Source organism: Rhinopithecus roxellana, chromosome 16 (genome assembly GCF_007565055.1).
Source record: "Rhinopithecus roxellana isolate Shanxi Qingling chromosome 16, ASM756505v1, whole genome shotgun sequence".
In the NCBI taxonomy this organism is placed as follows: Eukaryota; Metazoa; Chordata; class Mammalia; order Primates; family Cercopithecidae; genus Rhinopithecus; species Rhinopithecus roxellana.
In genome coordinates, this window is record NC_044564.1 from 20976234 (window position 1) to 20999432 (window position 23199).

The window sequence follows — 23199 nt, forward strand, 5'->3', positions numbered from 1 at the left end:
ATTTGATTCTGGGTTTTTCACTGTGGGATTATTTTTAAATTACCAATTTAAAATTGGTTAGGCCAGTCACAGTGGCTCACACCTGTAGTCTCAGCACTTTGGGAGGCCAAGGCGGGCAGATCACTGAGGTCAGGAGTTTGAGATCAGCCTGACCAACATGGTGAAACCCTGTCTCTACTAAAAATACAAAAGTTAGCCGGGGTGGTGGCGGACGCCTGTAATCCCAGCTACTTAGGAGGCTGAGGCAGGAGGATCACTTGAACCCGGGAAGCAGAGGTTGCAATGACTCCATCTTAAAAAAATAAAAAAAATTTATAAATTGGATTTATTTACTTGCTGTAGGTCTATGAGTCCATAGATTTTCTATTTATTTTAAGTCAGTTTCAGTAATTTGTGACTCCCTAGGTGTCTACCTGTTCATCTATGTTGCCTAATTTGTTTTTATAAAGTTGCTCATAGTACTTCTTATTAATCCTTTTAATTTCTGTAAGGTTGGTTATGATGTCTCCTCTCTTTTGTTTTTAATTATGACTGAATGTTGAATCTTATTCCTCATTTGAAACAATCATACAAATTTACCCATTTTATCTGTTAATGGGGATAATTATATTAATACAATTTCTATTGATAAACCATCTTTTCATTCCTTGAGTAAGCCCAACTTGGTCATAATATTTACTATAATGTAGGGTTCAATTTCCTTGCATTTAGAATATTTGTATTTATATTCATATTACAGATTTGCCTTTCTTTTTTTTAATATTATCTTTGTTAAGTTCAAGTATCATGGTCATACTAGTTTTATACATGATGTAAGAATTCCCTTTTTCAGTAATCTGATCAGTTTAATAAAATTAGAATGTTCTCTTATTTGCAGTATTTGGTAGAAGTCACCTGTAAAACGGACAGAACTGCTCTTTTATTAGTACTGTAGGTAGGTTTTAATTCATTTTTTCCCTTTCTTTAATGGCTGTGGCAGAGGTGATATTCAGAATATTTAAATAACAAGCACTGCACGAACACTTGCCAGTCAGAATAGATGCAGATGGCTGTGCTGGAACAGGGTCCTGGAATCGCCATATTGTGTAACGGGGGCTTTTGCTACTGAATCATGGGAAGGTTTTGAGGGAGGTATCTCTAGAAGAGGGGCCTGGGTAGTCAGAGGGTGTCAGAGGGTAACTCAGGGCACTGCCTATTTACAAATTAGTATGGAAGAAGTTCAATCTTTTAACAATGCTTCAGCTGAACCAGTACATATTGGCTAAATATTAGTCCTAGTAATAGTTGTATTTCAGGTTTTCTATTTCTTCCTTTGCCAGTTTTGCTAAGGTGTATTTTTTAGTAAACTGCCTATTTCATCAAAGTTTTCAAGTATATAGGGAATAAAGCTCATCTATCATCTTATTCTATATTGTTGTCTCCTTTTTTGTTGCTGATATTAGTTATTTTTGTCTTTTTTCTCTTGATGAATCTTGCCAGAGAATTGCCTATTCAATTAGCTTTTTTAAAAGAGCAGGCTTTTAAAAATCCTCTATTATATTTTCATTTTTAACATCATCAGTTTTGTGCTTTTACACTTATCATTTCCATACATCTACTTTCATTGGATTTATCCTTTTACTTTTTTCCAGTTTTTTGAGTAAGATGCTTAGTTCATTAGTTTTCAACCTGTCTTCAGTATGATCTCTTCTTTGATTCATAAATTATTTAAAAGCAAGTTTATAAGTCTCTAAACATGAGAATTTTTAATTAATAACTAAATGATACTAAGAACAGGGAAAATGGTTTGTGTGATAATAGTTCTTGGGTACCAGCTGAAACCTACTTTGTAGTTCAGTACATGCTCAATTTTTGTACCTGTTCTAAGTTTGCTTCAGAGGATATTTTTACTAGTTGTTGGGAGCGGAATTCTAAATATGTGTAATACATCAAGCTTATTAATAATATTTAAATCTTCCACAGCCTTATCCATTTTTCTTTGTTTGTTGTTGTTGTTTAGACAGAATCTCACTCTGTCACCCAGGCTGGCTTACTGCAACCTCCGCCTCCCAGGTTCAAGCGATTCTGCCTCAGTCTCCCAAGTAGCTGGGATTACAGGTGTGTGCCACTAGGCCCTGCTAATTTTTGTGTTTTAGTTGTTGTTGTTGTTGTTGTTATTGTTTTGAGACAGAGTCTCACTCTGTGGCCCAGGCTGGAGTACAGTGGCACAATCTCGGCTCACTGCAACCTCCACCTCTTGGGTTCAAGTGATTCTCCTGCCTCAGCCTCCCAAGTAGCTGGGATTACAGGCGCCAGCCACCACGCCTGGCTAATTTTTGTATTTTTAGTAGAGATGGGGTTTTGCCATGCTGGCCAGGCTGGTCTTGAACCCCTGACCTCAGGTGATCCACCCACCTCGGCCTTCCAAAGTGCTGGGATTACAGGTGTGAGCCACCACACCTGGCCTAATTTTTGTATTCTTAGTAGAGACAGAGTTTCACCATGTTGGCCAGGCTGGTTTCCTGACCTCAAGTCATCCACCCACCTCAGCCTCCCAAAGTGCTGGGATTACAGGCGTGAGCCACCACGCCCGGCCCATTTTTGTCTAATCTATTAGTAAATGAGAGAATGCTGTTAATATTTTCCACTGAGATAGAGATTTCTCACTTTTTTCTTGTTCTCTCCACTTTTGCTTTTTATATTTTTATGGTATGTTTTTAGGTGCATACAAGCTTTTATATTTTAGTGAAATTAATCTTTTGTTATAGTACCTTTTTATCAATAATGCTTTTTGCCTTAAACTTTATTTTGTCTGCTATTAATGTAGCTACAATTGTTTTGTCTTTGATGTATAATTCTGTTTGTTTTTTCTCATCCTTTTCCTTTCAACTTTTCTGGGTATGTTTTAACTGTGTCCCTTACAAAGAAAATACAGCTCTGTTTTATTTTTAATCTAATCTAACACTGTCTATTTTTAACTGGACAGTTTAGTCCATATATGTTTATCACAATTATTAATATTTGGATTGAAGCTTAGGTTATCTGCCTACCAGTTTTATGCTTTGTGAAATAACAAAAAATATTTTTCCTGAAATTAAGGAAATTTATTTTATAAGCCAGTTTTCATCATGAACTATACAACTTGGTCTCCTTCCTGTATAATTTTCTCCAACATTTTTAGTTGCAGTATATGACTAGTTTTGTGCTTCTTAACTTATCTTTTCTTTTAAATAATTCTCTTTTTTCCTTCCCTTCTCTGCTTCTATGGGATTCATCATGTTTTATTAGTTTTTTACCCTCTGCTAATTTGGAAGTTATCATTTATGTTTCTATTCAAATTTTATTTCTAAATTTTAGTAAACAAATTCATTTAGTAGGTATGCTTGTCTTTGTCTAAAGATAACCAATAGTTTTGTCTTCCACTCAAAAGAGTATGGGTAGCTACAAATCTCTAAGAATAGCCCCTCTCTTTTTACATATGACCTCTAAAAAGAATATTCCAAAAATGATGGCCACACACAGTGGCTCATGCCTGTAATCCTTGTACTTTGGGAGCTGAGGCAGGAGGATCACTTGAGCCCAGGAGTTCAAGACCAGCCTGGGCAGCATAGGGAGACCCCGTCTCTACAAAAATTAAAAAATTCGGTGGGCATGGTGGCACATGCCTATAGTCCTAGCTACTCAGGAGTCTGAGGCAGGAGGATCACTTAAGCCTAGGAGATCCAGGCTGCAGTGAGCTGTGACCGCACCACTGCACTACAGCCTGGGTGACAATGCGAGACCCTGTCTCAAAACAACAACAAAAACAAATACACACAGGAATGATCATGGTGTGTTTACTGTATTATCATTTCACCATGGCTAGCAAAGCAGGCATGTTTCAATTATTTTTCAAACTTCAACTCTTTAAGTATCAATTTCTTTAAAAGGAGACATTTTGTTGGAATGTTTCACAACAGAGGCATAACTGGCATTTTAGGTGGGACAACTAGTCCACTCTGCACACTGACCTGTGTACTGCAGGATGTTTAGAAACTCTGGTCCTTGCCGACTAAATGCTAGTAGATAGCTCTTTTCCCCCATAGTGACAACCAAAACTGCCCCATGCTTTATTTCTAAACATTCCCTTTGAGATCAGTACCACTCCAAATGAGAACTACTCTTTTAATGCATGAAAACAAAGAACAAAAATTACAAAATAAATATATGTAGAATTGAAGGAAGAAAAAGTGAGAAACAGTTTAGTTTCGCAGGAGAAATAACAAAAATATTTTTCCTTAAATTCAGAAAACTCTTTTTATAAGCCAGTTTTCATCATTAACTATACTACTTGGTCTCCTTCCTGTATCATTTTCTCCTAAAATTTTCAGTTGCAGTATATGAGTAAGTACAATTAACGATATCATCACTTTTTGGTTGTTTTTCCTAAAGCCAGTTTCTTTCTTGAGGCTAGGACAGAACACTGAATTTGTTCACCATCTTTAAAAAAATGTTTTTGTTCATAATCCTAACATGGTCTCCTATTCACAAACCTGTTAGTGTCCCAAATAATGACATTTCCATCAAATCCTGATGTTACTAAGAGTCTTGTATTAGTATCATATTCGATGTTCTTCACCCAGCTAGTGTGACCATGTAAAGTGCATACTTTGGTGTTCAATTTTCTCAGATCCCATAGTGCTATTGTAGTGTCATCAGAGCAGGTAGCAAACAGCCGGTTATCAAGAAATCTATAAAAGCAGAAAAACAAAACCCTGGTTCATTTAATCTCTTTTTAAAGGAAAATTGATTTGAGAAACAGTCACTATATTACCTAGTCAAGAAAGAAAGAAAAAAAGGACTACATACTCACTATATAAACCCAATGACTCTGATATACTATAAAAAGTATACTTTGCATAATTACAGAGCCAGGATACTATGATTTAATGACAGTCACATTGCAATTGGATCCATTTGCTTTAAATTACTGATTTTTATTTGAAATTGGAAATGGGGTAAGTGTTTGGAAAACAGTGACAGAAGGGAAAAAAAGAACTTCAGAATCTCTATAGGAAACAAAAATGATGAGAGAGAATTTAATAGGAGATAGAGGAAGTTTTGAAGATTTGATTGCCGAGGGACACATTACACGTAATCAAAATCATGAGAAATATTTGCTCTGCCTTGAACATCTTTTTCTATTTAGAACACATTTACACACAAAAATTGATGTAAAAATTGCCATTTTTAAAAATCTTTTAACTCAAAGGTATTTCCCAAATAATCTTTTAGCAACATTTTATTAGGACCAGTCAAGATTACAAAATAAGACTTAAAATACTATATAATTCACACTTTTTATTATTTTACACTAACTTCTCAATCCTTAGTGAGAATATATTTAATACAAATGCTTAAAAAATAAACTACTATTCACACTTGAATTTTTGTTTAACATTAGGATGCTTTCTGTAATACATGCTGTTATCCTAATCTCTTACCGAAGAAATGAATTCTGGTGCTTCTTCCAAGATAAATTTACATATAATTGTCAGAAATCAACCTCAATATCCACAAATACCATAACGACTCTCCTAAAATTGATCATGGTTTTCAAATACCAGGCGTTTACACAGGTTGTTTCTGCTACCTGAAACAAGCTTCCTCCTGCCCCTGGATCTGGCTAATTCTTGCTTTCTTTTTAATACCATCATGTGTCGCTTAATGATGGAATACATTCTGAGAAATGTGTCCTTAGGTGATTTTGTTGTTGTGTGAACATCATAGAATGAACTTACACAAACCTAGATGGAACACACTGAGGTTATATGGTATATATGGTATGTAGCCTATCACTCATAGGCTACAAATGTGCACAGCATGTTACCGTACTAAATACTGTAGGCAACTGTAAGACAATTGTAAGTATTTGTATATTGAAAGATAGAAAAAAATACAGTGAAAGTACTGTATAAAAGATTTAAAATGTTACACCTGTATAGGGCACTTACCATGAATGGAGCTTGCAGGAGTGGGAGTTGCTCTGGGTGGGTCAGTGAGTGAGGGGTGAGTCAGTGTGAAGGCCTAGGGCATTACTGTCCATTACTGTAGACATTATAAACACTGTACACTTAGGCTACACTAAATTTATTTAAAACTTTTTCTTCAGTAATAAATTAACCTTAGATTACTATAACTTTTTTTACTTAATGAATTTTTAATTTTTTAAACTTTTGACTCTTTTGTAATAACAGCTTAAACACAAACACATTGTACAACTGTACAAAACTATGTTCTTTCTTTATATCCTTATTTTATAAACTTTTTTCTATTAAAATGTTTACTTTTTAAACTTTTTTGTTAAAAACAAAGACACACATTAGCCTAGCCCTACACAGGGTAAAAATCATCAGTATCACTGTCTTTCACCTCCACATCTTGCCCCACTGGGCAATAACAGGAACAGAGCTGTCATCTCCTGATAACAATGGCTTCTTCTGGAATACCTCCTGAAGAACCTCCCTAAGGCTGTTTTACAGTTTACTTTTTTTTTTTTAAAGTAGGAGTACATTCTAAAATAACAATAAAAAGTATAACACAGTATTAGGCAATAGGAATTTTTCAGCTCCATTATAATCTTCTGGAACCACTGTTGTATATGATGTCACTCACTGAAATGTTGTTATGTGGCATATAACTATATTCAGCTGTTATCCCCTCCAGGAAGCCTTTCCTGTTTAACCAGTCTGGTAGACCTACCAATTCTCTGAGCTCCCAAAGCATTCTGGGAGTTTCTATCATAATACTTAATATTATACTGTTGGTGAAACCCCGTCTCTACTAAAAATACAAAAAATTAGCCGGGCGTGGTGGCGAGCGCCTGTAATCCCAGCCACTGGGAGGCTGAGGCAGGAGAATGGTGTGAACCCAGGAGGCAGAGCTTGCAGTGAGCCCAGATGGCACCACTGCACTCCTGCCTGGGCAACAGGGTGAGACTCCATCTCAAAAAAAAAAAAAAATTATATTGTAAGGAACAACTTTACTATAAACTCCTTGAAGGCAGAAGGAACCTGTCTGCCTCGGGTCATGGTTAGATCTGCAGTATATAATACACATGGTGCCAGACACATACACACTCAACAAATACTTATAAAATAAACGAAAGAGGAGTTCACTGCCTAGCAGAAAAGACAATGTAACTACATAATTACACAAAATAATTGTGTGGAATAAGCAAAGAGGGTGGTTGGGAAAGATTTCATGATGTTATCATTTGAACTGAATAAAAGATGAGCAGGAACTCCCTAAGTGGCCGGGGGTAAGCAAAGGTACACAGGCATGTAAGCGGATGGTGCCCTCTGAGAAGCAGTGTTAGGAATGCTGTGTATGGGAAAGTAGAGATGACTAGGGAGTACATTATGGATTTATTCTATGGTGATTCCCAGTAACTTTTTTAATTATAAAATACATTTCTTGGCCAGGCGTGGTTGCTCATGCCTATAATCCCAACACTTCGGAAGGCCAAGATGGATGGATCGCTTGAGCTCAGGAGTTTGAGACCAGCCTGGGCAACATGACAAAACCCCATCTCTTATTTTAAAAATAACAATAACAAAAAAACATTTCTTTTTTTTTTTTTTTTTTTTGAGACGGAGTCTGGCGCTCTGTCGCCCAGGCTGGAGTGCAGTGGCCGGATCTCAGCTCACTGCAAGCTTCGCCTCCTGGGTTTACGCCATTCTCCTGCCTCAGCCTCCCGAGTAGCTGGGACTACAGGCGCCCGCCACCTCGCCTGGCTAGTGTTTTTGTATTTTTTAGTAGAGACGGGGTTTCACCATGTTAGCCAGGATGGTCTCGATCTCCTGACCTCGTGATCCGCCCGTCTCGGCCTCCCAAAGTGCTGGGATTACAGGCTTGAGCCACCGCGCCCGGCCAACAAAAAACATTTCTATTGAAAATATTTTTAATGAAAAATAAATCCATCACCAAAAATAACCAGTTTATTGATGTTTAGCTTAATTTCTATGTTTTAAACCTAATATTATCTCAAAAACATATTGCCATGTTATTAAAGATTTATTGACAAAATCATTTTTAATGGCTGAATAGTGTTCACTGTATGAAGAAACTGAAATCTTTTTTCTTTTCTTTAAAAAATTTTTTTTTTTGGAGACAGAGTCACGCTCTATCCCCCAGGTGCGCACTGCAACCTCTACCTCCTGGATTCAAGTGATTCTCATGCCTTAGCTTCCAGAGTAGCTGGGATTACAGGCACCCGCCACGACGCCCGGCTAATTTTTGTATTTTTAGTAGAGATGGGTTTCGTCAGGTTGGCCAGGCTGGTCACAAATTCCTGACCTCAGGTGATCCACCTGCCTCAGCCTCCCAAAGTGCTGGGATTACAGGCATGAGCTACCGTGCCCGGCTTCTTTTTAAAATGAATATGCAATTTTTGGGTGTTTGGATTGCTTACAATTTTTTACTACTAAAAAACACTAAGATGAGCATACTTACAGCCAAATATTAATCACATCCCTATTTATGTCTCTAAGTATATTCCCAGAAAAACATATTGCTAAGTAAAATGGGATTTGTTTGTAATGTAAGTTTTTTTAAATATAGCCAAATTGTCCTCCAGAAAAACATACCAATATGAGTTCCATCAGCAGTTAGGAGAGTGTCCACTTTTCCAAATCCTTGCCACATAGGTCTTTAAAAAAACTTTCTCCTAAGTGCTAGGAAAAAATATCATCTTGTTTTAAGTTGAAACTTTTATTTTTAGTAAAGTTGAAACTTTTTCACATTTATTAGAAAGATATATTTCTTTGCTGTTCATGTTCCTTGCTGATTTTACAACTGCAATATTATTTTAATTACTGTGTTGTAAAAAAAATCTTTAAAGATAATATATCAGTTTTTCAAATACTGTGCATTGTATATATTTTCCACATATTTCTTTTATATGGTTTACGTTTTCTCACCATATCAAAATTTTAATTTTTTTTTTTCTTGAGACAAGGTCTTGCTCTGTTGCCCAGGCTGGAGTGCAGTGATGATTAAGGCTCACCACAGCCTTGACCTCCCAGACTCAAGCAACCCTCCTTGTCTCAGTCTCCTAAGTAGCTGGGACTATGGGCACAAGCCACCATGCCCAGCTAATCAAAATTTTAATTCTTATATTGTCAAGTCCATTTTTCCCTTATAGGTTTACCTTTACTGATAATGTGTTGTTGTTGTTGTTGTTTTGAGACTGAGTTTAGCTGCTGTTGCCCAGGCTGGAGTGCAATGGCGTGATCTCAGCTCACTGCAATCTCCGCCTCCCGGGTTCAAGCGATTCTCCTGCTTGAGCCTCCTGAGTAGCTGAGATTACAGGCGCCCGCCACCACGCCCAGGTAATCTTTTTTTGGGCGGGGCGGAGTCTCACTCTTGTCTCCCAGGCTGGAGTGCAGTGGCGCGATCTCGGCTCACTGCAACCTCCACCTTCCGGGTTCATGCCATTCTCCTGCTTCAGCCTCCCAAGTAGCTGAGATTACAGGCGCCCGCCATCACGCCCGCCTAATTTTTGTATTTTCAGTAGAGACGGGGTTTCACCATTTTGGCCAGGCTGGTCTCAAACTTCGGGCATCAAATGATCTATCTCCCTGCCTCAGCCTCCCAAAGTGCTGGGATTACAGGAATGAGCCACCACGCCCGGTTCCTGCTAATTTTCTTTACATTTTTAGTAGAGACAGGGTTTCAACATGTTGGCCAAGCTGGTTTTGAACTCCTGACCTCAACTGATCTGCCCCTTCGACCTCCCAAAGTGCTAGGATTACAGGTGTGAACCACTGCACTCAGCCCTGATGATGCTTTCTAAAGTAAAACTAGTTAAATGACTTCCATACTTGACAGAAATTACGTGACTGAGACTGGGCACAGTGGCTCTCACCCATAATCCCAGCACTTTGGGAGGCCGAGGCCAGCTGATCACTTGAATTCAAGAGTTTTGAGACAAGCCTGGGCAACATGGTGAGAACTCATCTCTACGAAAAATACAAAAATTAGCCAGGTGTGGTGGCACGCACCTGTAGTCCCATCTGCTCAGGAGGCTGAGGCAAGAGAATTGCTTGAGCTAGGGAGGCAGAGGTTGCAGTGAGTCGAGATAGCACCACTGCACTCCACCCTGGGTGACATGAGTGAAACGCTGTCTCAAAAAAAAAAAAAAAAAAAAAAAATTACATGATTGAGAAAAATACATGCAAAAAATATTTTCTAAAAGACTACTGGAAAGTTAAAGTTTTAAAATAAATTGAGCATACTCATACTTTTGAAAAGTTTTTTAAAAATAACAAAGATATTTTATTCAGTCTACAGAAAATACTTAATGCACGGATGGATTTAAAACCCCAATGGGGTTATATTGCTGCAGGCCACAGTGGTCTGAGAGTCTTAAGGAAGAGAGATTATTAGAATGAGAGTTTCAGAAAGGTCTCTGAACTAGCTAGATTTCCAGACTGTTGGACTTTCATAAAAAATAAAAAGGGGGACTAGCTTTTTAATTTTTGTTAATAAGGTCATTTAAAAAACGATAATTGTTGCATGAAAGGATATTTTAATACCAAAAGTATAGAAAAATATAAAGTTGGAATAAAAGTGAATAATTTTGAAATGAATAAGTTTAATGAGAAATTTAATACTCTGACTTTAATTGGCTCATTTTCACCTCAAAATATTACTTGTTAAAAACTTTGCGGCCAGGCGCGGTGGCTCAAGCCTGTAATCCCAGCACTTTGGGAGGCCGAGACGGGCGGATCACAAGGTCAGGAGATCGAGACCATCCTGGCGAACACAGTGAAACCCCGTCTCTACTAAAAATACAAAAAACTAGCCGGGTGAGGTGGCGGGCGCCTGTAGTCCCAGCTACTTGGGAGGCTGAGGCAGGAAAATGGCGGGAACCCGGGAGGCGAAGCTTGCAGTGAGCTGAGATCCGGCCACTGCACTCCAGCCTGAGCGACAGAGCAAGACTCCGCCTCAAAAAAAAAAAAAAAAAAAAAACTTTGATATTGGAAGTTGCTGTTTAGTAAAATATAAATTTGAAAAACGATGGCTGGGCACAGTGGCTCACGCCTGTTAATTCCAGCACTTTGGGAGGCCAACAAGAGTGGATCTCCTGAGCTCGAGTTTGAGACTAGACTGGGCAACATGATGTAACCCGTGTCTACTAAAAATACAAAAACTAGCCAGGTGTGATGATGCATGCCTGTAATATCAGCTACTTGGGAGGCTGACGCAGGAGAATCGCTTGAGCTGGCAGGGCGGAGGCTGCAGTGAGCCGAGATCGTGCCACTGCACTCCAGCCTGGGCAACAAAGCAAACAAAAAAAACTTTGGTATTGGAAAATCACTGATAAAGAGAAAAAATAAATGTAGAATATTAAGAATGTACACTAGGAGATAAATTAAAGCATCCAGAACAATTTTTATCCCAAAATCAACAGATGCAAAGAATGTAGCATTAGACAAATCCTTGGATATGTGGGCCTCGTCCTCTCAAAATAAAACTTAGTCTAGCTTAATAAGTTAATAATTGTAAAATATTTATAACTCCACAGACTCCAATAAATAGGAGAAAACCCTTCAAACACACTGAAATCTATGTCTCTGAATCACAGAACTCCAAATGTCCCCATCAAACCCCAACATACATGACTGTAACAGCTATGGGTAAGATGATATCTGGACAAATTCACGGTCTTCATTGTCAGAGGATATGGTAAAGGATAAAAGAAACTGAAAGTGAATTCTATTAAAACAGGTACCATTTCATTGTATAAATGAAAGTGTTGTTGAGTCTATATCTTAAAAAAATATTAAACAAAAACTCATGAAAATAAACATTTTCCTGTTTATTTAACTACAGATGATCCCCAACTTATAATTGTTCAACTAACAATTTTTTGACTTTATGATGTTTATCTGGGTATTAAATGCATTTTGACTTCCAGTTGGGAGATAATCCCATCAGAAGTTGAAGAGTATCTGCATATGCAAATTCTCAGAACAAGAATAAATTAAATGTTTGGCATTTTTTACATAATCTTCCCAATGAAATTATGATAGCAGAATATGACATCCTTACTTCATATTTGAATTTGTAGTATCAAAAAGAGGGTCATTGCAGCTCACGCCTGTAGTCCCAACACTTTGGGAGGCTGAGCCAGGTGGATTGCTTGAGGTCAGGAGTTCAAGACCAGCCCCGGCAGCATAGAGAAACCCTGTCTCTACAAAAGATTAGCCAAGCCTGTAGTCCCAGCTATTGAGAGGCTGAGGCAGGAGAACTGCTTGAGCCCAGGAGGCGGAAGTTGCACTGAGCCATGATCGTGCCACTGCACACCAGCCTAGCCTGGGTAACAGAGCAAGACCCTGTCTCAAAACAAAACAAAACAAAACCCAAAACAGAGAGTCATTTCTATATAAACATTCAAGGGCCTCATCAATTTTCCCAAGAGCCTTTTTCCTTAGTCCTGTGAGATATTCACATAATGCTTTGAGGTCTCTATCGTGTCATAATTGATGTCATTTTCTTTTATCAAATTGATCACTACTCTAACTCTATGATATCATTATCTGCCAGTGATTTTATATTACTTGACCAGTTCTCTAACATAATTTTCAGGGTTTTGCAAAATTCTACATCCTTTGTAAGATAAGAAATTTCATGTTCCCACTGACGCAGCCCTACATTTGCATTATATAGTTTGACATTTAACAATAAGCAGCAAACCAACAAAGACAGTGGGAGGGAGAAATAGATCCTGGGATACATTTAAATGGGTATTAATTTTTTTTTTTGAGACGGAGTCTCGCTCTTGTTGCCCAGGCTAGCGTGCAATGGCATGATCTCAGCTCACTGCAGCCTCTACCTCCTGGGTTCAAGCGATTCTCATGCCTCAGCCTCCCGAGTAGCTGGGATTACAGGCGTCCACCACCATGCCCTGCTAATTTTTGTATTTTTAGTAGAGATGGGCTTTCAACATGTTGGCCAGCATGGTCTCGAACTCCTGACTTCAGGTGATCTGCCCACCTTGGCCTCAAAGTGCTGGGATTACAGACGTGAGCTACCTAAATGGGTACTAATTATTATTTTTTTTTTTCAGATGGAGTTTTGCTCTTGTTGCCCAGGCTGGAGTGCAATGGCGCGATCTTGGCTCACTGCAATCTCCACCTCCCGGGTTCAAGCGATTCTCCTGCCTCAGCCTCCTGAGTAGCTGGGATTACAGGTGCCCGCCACCATGCCCGGCTAAATGGGTACTAATTTTTTAAATGTAATATCACTAAATAAATATTCTTATGATGACCTCAGGGCTTCTCCCTGCAACTTCATAATTGGGGGGACCTATATCTTTTTTTTTTTTTTTTTTTTTTGAGATGGAGTCTCGCTCTGTCACCCAGGCTGGAGTGTAGTGGCATGATCTTGGGTCACTGCAACCTCCGCCTCCCGGGTTCAAGCAATTATCTGCCTCAGCCTCCCGAGTAGCTGGGAGTACAGGTGCCCGCCATCAGACCCGGCTAATGATTATTAAATGAGCTCTGAATCCATATACAGATCCCTCAGGAATGAGAAGTAAGCCTGTATAATGGTTTAAGTATTTAAATTATAGACTTGTCCCACTACTTTCCCAAAATATGAACAGAAAATATTCTCCATAACTATCAATGTTTTTATTTTTTTATTTTACAAGATAATAAGCAAACTACAAAACTAAGAAATGAACTAGAAGATATTACCAAGTATGTACAAAATGACTATCTAGAACCAAACCAGAAAATGCATGCCCGTATCTCTGAACAATACAGTGAGGTGATCTAATGGAACTGAGTATGAATTCCAGCTCTACCACTTACTATATCTAAGAACTTGGGCAAATCTCTTTATTTGAGTTATAGTTTCTTTATTCCTTAAATAGCTACAATATCTGTCTCACAGAGGGATACTGTAAGGATTAAGTAATGTATAAAAAGTGCTTCACAGAAGGTTTGACACATAGAAAGCATTCAAACAATGGAAGTTAGTATTATTAATAAATAATGCACATTTAAGCTCATGCACCGAAGACTCTTCAGATTCTCACTCAAAACTCTTTTTTTTTTTTTTTTTTTTTTTCCCTGAGACAGAGTCTTGCTCTATTGCCCAGGCTGGAGTGCAGTGTTGCGATCTCGGTTCACTGCAACCTCTGCCTCCTGGGTCCAAGCGAGTCTCTTGCCTCCCGAGTAGCTGGGACTACAGGCATGTGCCACCACGCCCAGCTAATTTTTGTATTTTTAGTAGAGACTGGGTTTCACCATGTTAGCCAGGCTGGTCTGGAACTCCTGACCTCAGGCAATCTGCCCACTTCGGCCTCCCAAAATGCTGGGGTTACAGGCGTGAGCCACTGCACCCAGCCAAAACTCTTAAGTTATGTATACATGTAAACGAGCTTCAAAATCGATTTCTCTAATCAACAGATCAGAAGAAGCAGATTCAAATTTGTAGGTATGAGTTGCTATGGCAGGCACACTAGCAGCAGCAAATGAAGGCTAACATTGATAAAGAATACATTCTAATAGCAGATTAGTCAAAGGTCGTTTTGAGTAAAGGCAAACAACTTTGCACAAGTCTTATCTTTCTGAGATAAGAAATTTTTAAATTATAAAATATTAGCAACATAGAGAAAACTATGAAAAATGTAACAAACATCTGGGATACCACTCAGCTTTATCAACTTTAACATTTTATCTTTCACATATTTTTGAACATTACAAACACAGTTGAAGTGCCTTGTATATCCCTCCCCAATCCCTTCCCTTCTCTTCCTCCCCAGGGGGAACCACTATCCAAAATTTGTTGTTATTCTGATATAAATTTTTAATACCATGAATTCATATGTATATAACCATAAACACTTTATAGTATTGTTTTGCATTCAGTTTTTTCTCTGTAAATGTTGAATAAGCACCCACCATATGCTAGGCATAATTCTAGATGCTGGAATAGAGCACAGAACAAATACATGCCCTCACCAAGCTTATGTTTGTAATGTTTTCAAATTTTATGTAAATGGTATCACACTATAAAGCTCATTCTACATTTTTCTTTTCTACTTCAACTTTAAATTTCTGAGATGTGTAGCAGATGCTGATGCTTTTAGTTCATTTATCTTAACTGATGTATAGTATTTCATTATATAAATACACCAGAATTTATCTATTAATTTCCTCTTGATAGACATTCAAGTTGTTTCCAACTTCTGTCTATTACAAACAATGCTATAATGAATCTTCTTTATACACCTCCATGTCTACATTTGCATTAATTTCTTTCTTCTTCTTCTTTATTCTTTTTTTAAGAGACAGGGTCTTGCTCTGTCACCCAGACCGGAATGCAGTGGTGCAATCATGGCTCCCTAAAGCCTCGAACTCCTGGGCTCAAGCAATCCTCCTAAGCTTTCCAAGTAGTTGGGACTATAGGCACATGCAACCACACCTGGCTAATTTTTAAATTTTTTGTAGAGACGGAGTCTCACTATGTTGCCCAGGCTGGTCTTGAACTTCTGCCCTCCAGTGATTCTCCCACCTCAGCCTCCCAAAATGCTTGGATTACAGGTATGAGCCACCATGCCCAGCCTGCATTAATTATTTAAAAAAACATTAATCTTCAACTTTACCATATATGGCTAAACTGCCCTTCAAAATAATGTTACAAATTTATACTTCATCAGTAATATCTAAGAGTGCCTATTTCTCAACATTTTGCTGCCAAGAGAAATACCAAGTATTTTTCTGCCAATTCTTGGTATTTATTGTTATTTTTATTTGCACATCCATAATAAATAAGCTTGAACATCTTTCTGTAGTTATTGCTCATTATAGTTTTTTATTTTTTATTTTTTTTGAGACAGAGTTTTGCTCTTGTTGCCCAGGGTGGAGTGCAATGGCGCTGTCTCGGCTCACTGTAACCTCCGCTTCCCGGGTTCAAGCGATTCTCCTGCCTCAGCCTCCCGAGTAGCTGGGACTACAGGCATGCGCCACTATGCCTGGCTAATTTTTGTATTTTTAGTAGAGACAGGGTTTCTCCATGTTGGTCAGGCTGATCTCAAACTCCCAACCTCAGGTGAACCGCCCACCTTGGCCTCCCAAAGTGCTGGGATTACAGGCGTGAGCCACAGTGCCCGGCCTGTTCATTGTAGTTTATCTTACGTGATTCTCTGCCACTTTTGCTAAAAGATAATATATATTATTATCTTATATACGAATACTTTTTTGGTTATGTACATTGAAAGTAACTTCTCCCACCAATTATAGCCTATCTTCTCACATTGTTATGATGCATTTGGTTACAATGAAGTTTAAAATTTTTATGCAGTTGAACTGATCAATCCTTAATGATTTATGCTTTTTGTATCTAAAAAACATCCTTTCTTACACTTAGAACACAAGTATAATCTATACTTTCTCCTAAAACTTTAAAGGTTTGCTTTTATAATTAGATCTTTAATATAACTGGAAGTTATTTTCACTTATGGTGTGAAGTAGAGATCTAATTTTATTCTATTTTTTCATATATATAGCCAAACCTCTCTTTTCCATTTCCACCCCCCACTGATTCATAATGCCCCTGCTATCATATACAACATTTTTATAGATACATAGGTCTGTTTCTGGGATACTCCACTATCACTTAATCTACTCCTGTTTTAAGACTACATACTGTAGGCATGCACCACCATGCCTGGCTCTTGCTGTTCTATATAAGTTTTAAAATCAAATTTTATGAAAAACTCTGTTGGTATTTTAACTAAAACTACACATGGAATACTATGCAGCCATCAAAAAGGATGAGTTTGTGTCCTTTGTAGGGATATGGATGCAGCTGGAAACCATCATTCTTAGCAAACTATCACAAGAACAGAAAACCAAACACCGCATGTTCTCGCTTATAGGTGGGAACTGAACAATGAGATCACCTGGATTCGGGAAGGGGAACATCACACACCGGGGCCTATCGTGGGGAGCGGGGAGGGGGGAGGGATTGCATTGGGAGTTATACCTGATGTAAATGACGAGTTCATGGGTGCTGACGAGTTGATGGGTGCAGCACACCAACACGGCACAAGTATACATATGTAACAAACCTGCATGTTATGCACATGTACCCTAGAACTTAAAGTATAATAAAAAAAAAAAAAAAGAAAAAAAAAAATAATAAAATCAAATTTTATGAAAAACTCTGTTGGTATTTTAACTAAAACTACACTGAATTTATAGAATAATTTGGGGAGAATCAACTTCTTTATGATACTGACTTTTTGCATCCAGAAAAGATTTGAATTTGTTTGGTTTCCTTTTTTTTTTTTTTTTTTCTTTTTTTCTGAGAGGGGGTTTTGCTATTTTGCTCAGGCTGGCCATGAACTCCTGGGCTGAGCCTTGGCCTCCCAAGTATCTGGGACTACAGGTGTGTGCTACTGCACCTGGCAGACTTACATTTGCTTTTACAAGTACATGACAGCGCTTCCAACCTGAATCCAATTGAAAATTGTTGGCTGGAGATTTTGAACCATACAGTAGTGTGAATTTGGGTCCCACACATGCATGAGTGCTGGATTGTGGTTAAATATTCAGAGGAGGGCCAGGCACAGTGGCTCATGCCTGTAATTCCAGCACTTAGGGAGGCTGAGGTGGGAGGATCACTTGAGGTCAGCAGTGTCAGGCCAGCCTGGGCAACACAGCAAGACCCTATCTCTACAAAAAGAAAAGGTATTGTGGTATTTGGGTGTATGTTTTATTTGCATAAATGATAATGATAGTGTATTACATATTCTGCTTCTTACTATTTCTTCTCTCTAAAAAACTACTAGGTTCTAAAATCTCATACATGTGGCACAGGCATATCTAATCTGGGTTCCCGTTGCCTGGTGTCATGTGCCACATTTCACCTGTGCATTCTCTCATTGATGGTGGGCACTCAGCTGGCTCCAGTGCTCTCCCACATACATACACCACACCAAACAACCTCAAACCTGTGGGCTCTTGTGGATCCTGTGAGAATGTCTCTGGACTGTATACTCAGTAGCATAACTGCTGGGTCATAGCGTTAATAGCCCCAGATCCTTCCAGAAAGGCGGTAGCATCCACACCCCATCAGCCATCATGATACAGAACCCATCCATGCCAACATTTGGCTTATCCAGCTTTTAAATTTTTGCAGTCCAATAGGTGTAAAGTGGCATTTTGTTCTAATTCTCATTTGTGTGATTATTAATAACTTTAAGCTTCTCTTTACATGCATAATAGCTGTAGGGGTTTCCTTTCTATCAATTGTTCGTCCATATCCTTTGCCCATTTTTCTTCTGGGGTTGCCCTCCTGATTTTTATTTGCAGGAATCCTTTGTATATTCTGGGTATTAGTCCCTTGTCAGCTTTTAACATTGAAATACCTTTTCTCATTTGTTCAGCTATGCATTAACTCTGTTCATATTGCCTTTTTTTTTTTTTTTTAAGAAATATTCCACTTTTTAAAACTTTTTTCTTTTTCTTTTTCTTTTTTTTAAGACGGAGTCTTGCTCTGTCACTCAGGCTGGTGTGCAGTGACACGATCTCAGCTCACTATAGCCGCCACCTTCTGGGTTCCAGCGATTTTCCTGCCTCATCCTCCAGGTAGCTGAGACTACAGGCACTCACCACCAAGTCCGGCTTTTTTTTTTTTTTTTTTTTTTTCTATTTTTGTAGACACAGGGTTTCACTATGTTGGCCAGGCTGGTCTCAAACTCCTGACTTCAGGTGATCCACCTGCCTCTGCCTCCCAAAGTGCTAGGATTACAGGCATGAGCCACTGTGCCCAGCCACTTTTTAAAATTTTTAAGTTCAGGGGTACATGTGTAGGTTTGTTATATAGCTAAACTTGTATCATAGAGGTTTGCTGTACAGATTATTTTGTCACTCAGGTATTAAGCCTATAGTACTCATTAGTTATTTTACCTGATCCTCTCCCTCCTCCCACCCTCCACTCTCTGGAAGGCCCCAGTGTCTGTTGTTCCCCTCTTTGTGTCCATGTTTTCTCATCATCTGGCTCCTACTTCTAAGTAAGAACATGCAGTATTTGGTTTTCTGTTCCTGCATTAGTTTGCTAAAGATAATGGCCTCCAGCTTTACCCATGTTCCTGCAAAGGACATAATCTCATTCTTTTTTACAGTTGCTTAGTATTCCATGGTGTATATGTACCACATTTTCTTTATCCAGTTTGCCATTGATGGGCATTTAGGTTGATTCCATGTCTTTGCTATTGTGAATACTGCTGCAATGAACATATGCATGCATGTGTCTTTATTCCCTTGGGTATATACCCAGTAATGGGACTGCTGGGTCGAATGGTAGTTGTTTTTAGGTCTTTGAGGAACCAACACACTATTTTCCACAATGGTTGAAGTAATTTACACTCTCACCAACAGTGTATAAGTGTTCCTTTTTCTCCGTAAGCTCGCCAACATCTGTATTTTTTTTTTTGACTTTTTAATAACAGCCATTTGTTCAGGATATTTTTAAATCTTCTACTGCCTAATTTTTATCTGCTTGATTTATCAGTTTTAGACAGAACTGTATTAAAATATCTCACTATAATTGTAGACTTCTAATTCTTTATAATTCTATTTTTGCTTTGTGTATTTTAAGGCTATATTTAAGATGCATTCAAGTTCATAATTATTTTATCTTCTTGGTAGACTTTTCCTTTTATTAATGTGTACTGTTTCATTTTATCTTTATTAAAGGCCTTGGTCTTTCATCTGTCTGATATTGACAATTTCTCTCAGTTTTCTTTTCCCATTTCTCAGTGGTTTTATTTTTGGTATTGCTAAACATCTATTGATAGATCAACAGATAAATCATTTTGTTTTTTATTCAAATTATTGACTCTTAATAAAGACAATTAATCTATTTATATGACTTTGAACTACTCATATATTTGGAACTTTTTCTACTTCTTGTTTTCTGTATTCTATTTATCATCCTTTTTCTTTACTTAATTTTTTTTTTACCTTTTTTTTTTTTTTTTTTTTGAGGCAGAGTCTCTCTCTATTGCCCGGACTGGAGTGCAGTGGCCAGATCTCAGCTCACTGCAAGATCCACTTCCCAGGTTTACACCATTCTCCTGCCTCAGCCTCCCGAGTAGCTGGGACTACAGGCACCCGCCACCTCACCCGGCTAGTTTTTGTATTTTTAGTAGAGACGGGGTTTCACCGTGTTAGCCAGGATGGTCTCGATCTCCTGACCTCGTGATCCGCCCGTCTCGGCCTCCCAAAGTGCTGGGATTACAGGCTTGAGCCACCGCGCCCGGCTTTTTTTTACTTTTTTAAACTCTCCTGTCTTTTACTGAAGTGATTAAGTTTCCAGTATTCTCTTTTGCCCTTCTGCAGCTTTGAGAGCGATAATGGTTTGTATTTCCATTATTTTAGTTAAATCTTTTCAGTTTTTTCATCGCATATATTTAATTATACAGTTTTCTAGAAGAGTCTGAATTACTTACTATTTTTATCTTCCTCTCAAACATGAAGAGGGCCTTAACATATTATACCTTTCCACTTAACAAAACTCTCCTATGCATACAACCTATTTGTTGTTACTGTCTAGAACCACACTGTCCAATTTGGTAATGTAGCCACTACCTGCATCTGCTTTTGAGTCCTTGATAGGCAGGCAGTCTGAATTAAGATGTGCTCTAATGACTGGGTGCAGTGCCTGACGCCTATAATCCCAGCACTTTGGGAGGCTGAGGCAGGTGGATCATTTGAGGTCTTGAGTTCAACACCAGCCTGGTCAATGTGGTAAAACCCCATCTCTACTAAAAATAGGAAAATTAGCTGAGTGTGGTGGCACATGCCTGTAATCCCAGCTACTCGGGAGGCTGAGGCAGGTGTATCATTTGAGGTCAGGAATTCGAGACCAGCCTGGCCAACGTGGTGAAACCCCATCTCTACTAAAAATACAAAAATCAGCTGAGTGTGGTGGCACATGCCTGTAATCCCAGCTACCCGGGAGGCTGAGACATGAGAATTGCTTCAGTGCAGGAGACAGAGGTTGCGGTGAGCCGAGATCATGCCACTGCACTCTAGCCTGGGCAACATAGCGAGACTCTGTCTCAAAAAAAAAAAAAAGAAAGATGTGCTCTAAGTATAAAATACAAACTAGATTTTGGATTTTGAAGACTTAGCATGAAAAAAATGAAAGTAAAATAGCTCAATAATTTTTATATTGATTACATGTTGAAATGATAGTATTTTGGACATACTGGGTTAAATAAATTATTAGAAATAATTTCACCTCTTTTTTCTTTTCTAATGTGACTACCATAAAATTAAAAATTACATATGTGACTAGCATTACATTTTTATTGGATAGTGCTAATCTAGAGTTTTAGTTTTTATTTTGTTTTACATGTATCCCCCCCCAAAAAAAACTCATGAATTCTTTTCTTTATGTTAATAACAGTTAACATTTTACCTAATAAAAATTCTTTAGTTTGGATTAACAGTTTCCCTGGACATAACATGGTACTGAACATTATTTTGCCTTTATACTGAAGATATTAATATTACTCCTTTTCCTCCTGATATCAACTATTGCTAATGAGAAACCTGTTTCTCTAACTATTGTACTTCTGTGGGTAATCTGGCTTCTAACTTTGGTGGCTTCTAAGATTTTCTCTTGATTTTTGGTATTCTAGAGTTTCACCACAACCTGTCTAGATGTGGATTCATGTTTTATTTAAACTGCTTACACTATAAAGTTCGCTTTTGATTTGATGCCTCAGGCCCTTCAGTGCTAAAAATTCTCAGCCATTGTTATCTTCAAAAATTAGTTTTCTACCAATATTTTTCTATAACTCTATATACACTGTAATCTCTCAATTAATCCTGTCTTTCAACTACTTTTTCATATTCTAACCTTTTTTATGTGTTCTGTGTGAATTTTTAGTGCTATATTCTAACTCATTAATTAATTTATCAGTGGTGTAAAAGGTAAAGTTCATCCCATCTATTGAGTTTTTTATATACCAGCTACATAATTTCTTTTTCTTTCTTTTTATAAAGATAAGAGTCTTGCTCTGTCTCACCTAGCCTGACAGCAGTGGTGCAATCATAGCTCACTGCAGCCTTGAACTCCTGGGCTTAAGTGATCCTCCTGCCTCAGTCTCTCAAGCTGCTGGGATTACAGGTGCAAGACACCAAGCCCAGCTTGACTTTTTTTTTTTAATAATTTATTTTTCCATAAGTTATTGGAATACAGGTGGTATTTGGTTACATGAGTAAGTTCTTTAGTGGGGATTTGTGAGACCCTGGTGCACCCATCACCCAAGCAGTATACACTGCACCATATCTGTTGTCTTTTATATCTTGCCCAACCCCCCACTCTTCCCCTCAAGTCTCCAAAGTCTATTGTATCATTCTTATGCCTTTATGTCCTCATAGCTTAGGTCCCACTAATCAGTGGAAACTTGTGATGTTTGGTTTTCCATTTCTGAGCTACTTCATTTAAAATAATAGTCTCCAGTCTCATCCAGGTCATTGCAAATGCTGTTAACTCATTCTTTTTTATGGCTGAGTAGTATTCCACCATGTATATATATACCACAGTTTCTTTATCCACTCATTGATTAACGGGCATTTGGGTTGGTTCTATGATTTTGCTATTGTGACTTGTGCTGCTATAAACGTGTGTATAAGGAACTTTTTCAAATAATGACTTCTTTTCCTCTGGGTAGATACCCAGGAGTGAAATTGCTGGATCAAATGGTAGTTTTACTTTTAGTTCTTTACGGAATCTCCCCACTGTTTTCCATAGTGGCTGTACTAGTTTACATTCCCACCAGCATTGTAGAAGTGTTCCCTGATCACTGCATCCCCACCAACATCTACTGTTTTTTGATTCTTTGATTACGGCCATTCTCACAGGAGTAAGGTGGTATCGCATTGTGGTTTTGATTTGCATTTCCCTGATCATTGGTGATGTTGAACATTTTTTCCTATGTTTGTTGGCCATATGAAGAATTCTTCTTCTAAGAAATGTCTGTTCATTTCCTTAGCCCACTTTTTGATGGGATTCATTGTTTTTTTTTCTTACTCATTTGAGTCTGTTGTAGATTCTGGATATTAGCCCTTTGTCAGATGTATAGATTGTGAAGATTTTCTCCCACTCTGTGGATTGTCTGTTTACTTTGCCAACTGTTCCTTT

The 23199-nt window shown here is 38.2% G+C and overlaps 1 protein-coding gene across 2 annotated transcripts in view; it reads right to left on the bottom strand.

Moving 5' to 3' along the window:
* The window catches only part of DCAF10 (DDB1 and CUL4 associated factor 10), a 66419-nt gene that overhangs the window by 21028 nt on the left and 22192 nt on the right, over positions 1-23199 (bottom strand). Inside the window, exon 3 of one of the 2 annotated variants that reach the window (XM_010369995.2) lies at positions 4512-4709. The exons of the other annotated variant lie outside the window; for it this stretch is intronic. Within the exon in view, the coding sequence (XP_010368297.1) occupies positions 4512-4709 (198 nt within the window). The remainder of the gene's footprint in view (positions 1-4511; positions 4710-23199) is intronic. 2 annotated transcript variants of the gene reach the window in all.